General features: G+C 55.7%; 1 protein-coding gene across 1 annotated transcript; it reads left to right on the forward strand.

Annotated features, from left to right (window-relative positions):
* Positions 1–429: 429 nt before the first annotated feature.
* RPS18 (ribosomal protein S18) lies at positions 430–1,613 on the forward strand (the record flags this gene model as incomplete). The annotated part of the gene is made up of 3 exons (XM_009071169.1): positions 430–531; positions 613–704; positions 1,538–1,613. Coding segments are annotated over 3 exons (270 nt in total), but the record flags the coding sequence as incomplete, so codon positions are not given.
* Positions 1,614–1,870: the final 257 nt, after the last annotated feature.

The following is a 1,870-nucleotide window of genomic DNA, read 5'->3' on the forward strand; positions in this document are numbered from 1 at the left end:
TTTGGAGACACCCTGAGGGGATTGGGGAGATTCTTGGGGAGTAGAAGCATCTCAGGGGGGTTTGGAGACACCTTGATGGGATTGGGGAGGTTCTTGGGGGGTTTGGGGAACCTTAGAGGGGCTTGGAGAGGTTCTTGGGGTCTTGGAGAGGTTCTTGGGGGGTTTGGAGACGCTTTGAGGGGATTGGGGAGGTTCTTGGGGGTTGAGGCATCTCAGGGGGGTTTGGAGACACCTTGATGGGATTGGGGAGATTCTTGGGGGGGTTGAGGCATCTCAGGGGGGTTTGGAGACACTTTGAGGGGATTGGGGAGGTTCTTGGGGGGTTTGAGGCACCTCAGGGGGTTTGGAGACACTTTGAGGAGGTTTGAGAAGCTCCTGAGGGGTCTGGGGACCCTTACCCAGGTGAGTGAGCTGTTTCTGCCCCGACAGGTGGAGAGGGTGATCACCATCATGCAGAACCCTCGGCAGTACAAGATCCCAGATTGGTTCCTCAACAGGCAGAAGGATGTCAAGGATGGCAAATACAGCCAGGTGACACCTCCTCCCTGGCCCCAAGGTGTCCCCAAGGTGTCTCCAGGTGTCTCCTGATCCCTGTTTTCCCTCCTTTCCCAGGTGTTGGCCAACGGGTTGGACAATAAGCTTCGGGAGGACCTGGAGAGATTGAAGAAGATCAGAGCTCATCGTGGCCTGAGACACTTCTGGGGGTACAGAGGGACCTTGGGGACACCTTGGGATCACCTGGGAACACCTTGGGGACATCTTGGGATCACCTGGGAACACCTTGGGGACACCTTGGGATCATCTGGGACACCTGGGAACACCTAGGGATCATCTGGGACACCTGGGAACACCTTGGGGACACTTTGGGATCACCTGGGAACATCTTGGGGATACTTTGGGGGGGGTTTGGAGACCATTTGAGAGGGTTTGGGGGCACTTTTAGGGCATTTTAGATGGTTTGGGGGCACCTGTAGACACCTGTAGGACCTTTAGAGCATCTTGGGGTCCTCTGGGACACCTTGGGGACACTTGGGACCACCTTGGGGGACACCTGGAGACACCTTGGAGTCATCTGGGACACCTTGGGGACACTTGGGACCACCTTGGGGGACACCTGGAGACACCTTGGAGTCATCTGGGACACCTTGGGGACACTTGGGACCACCTTGGGGGACACCTGGAGACACCTTGGAGTCATCTGGGGCACCTGGGGTGACCTTGGGATCATCTGGGACCCCTTGGGGAAACTTTGGGAGAACTTGAGGACACCTGTAGGACTTTTTGGGCATTTTGGGGACACCTTGGAGTCATCTGGGGCACCTTGGGAACATCTTGGGGCACCTTGAGGTCATGTGGGACACCTTGGGGACACCTGGGGGATACCTTGGAGTCATCTGGGACACCTGAGGTCACCTTGGGATCAGCTGGGACATCTTGGGATCACCTTGGGGACACCTGTAGGACCTTTTGGGCATCTTGGGGACACCTTGGGATCACCTGGGACACCTTGGGGACCTTTGGGGACAATCTGTTCCAGGCTCCGTGTCCGTGGGCAGCACACGAAGACGACAGGTCGGCGCGGGAGAACCGTCGGAGTATCCAAGAAGAAATGAGGAGGAAATTTGGGAATAAAGTGTGTTCTGACCAACCCAACATGGGTTTCGTGTGGTCAACGAGGATTTCTTGGGATGGAGATGGGAATTTTGGGGGGGAAATGGGAAAATTTGGGGGGAAATGGGAACTGGGGGGGGGATAAAATAGGAGTTTGGGGGATTAAAGTGGGTTTGGGGGCATCAAAGTGGATTTAGGGGGGAATCAGTGGAATTTGGGGGGATTGAAGTGGATTTTGGGGGATTAAAGTGGATTTGGG

This window comes from Acanthisitta chloris, unplaced genomic scaffold, assembly GCF_000695815.1.
Source record: "Acanthisitta chloris isolate BGI_N310 unplaced genomic scaffold, ASM69581v1 scaffold773, whole genome shotgun sequence".
Taxonomy (NCBI): domain Eukaryota; kingdom Metazoa; phylum Chordata; class Aves; order Passeriformes; family Acanthisittidae; genus Acanthisitta; species Acanthisitta chloris.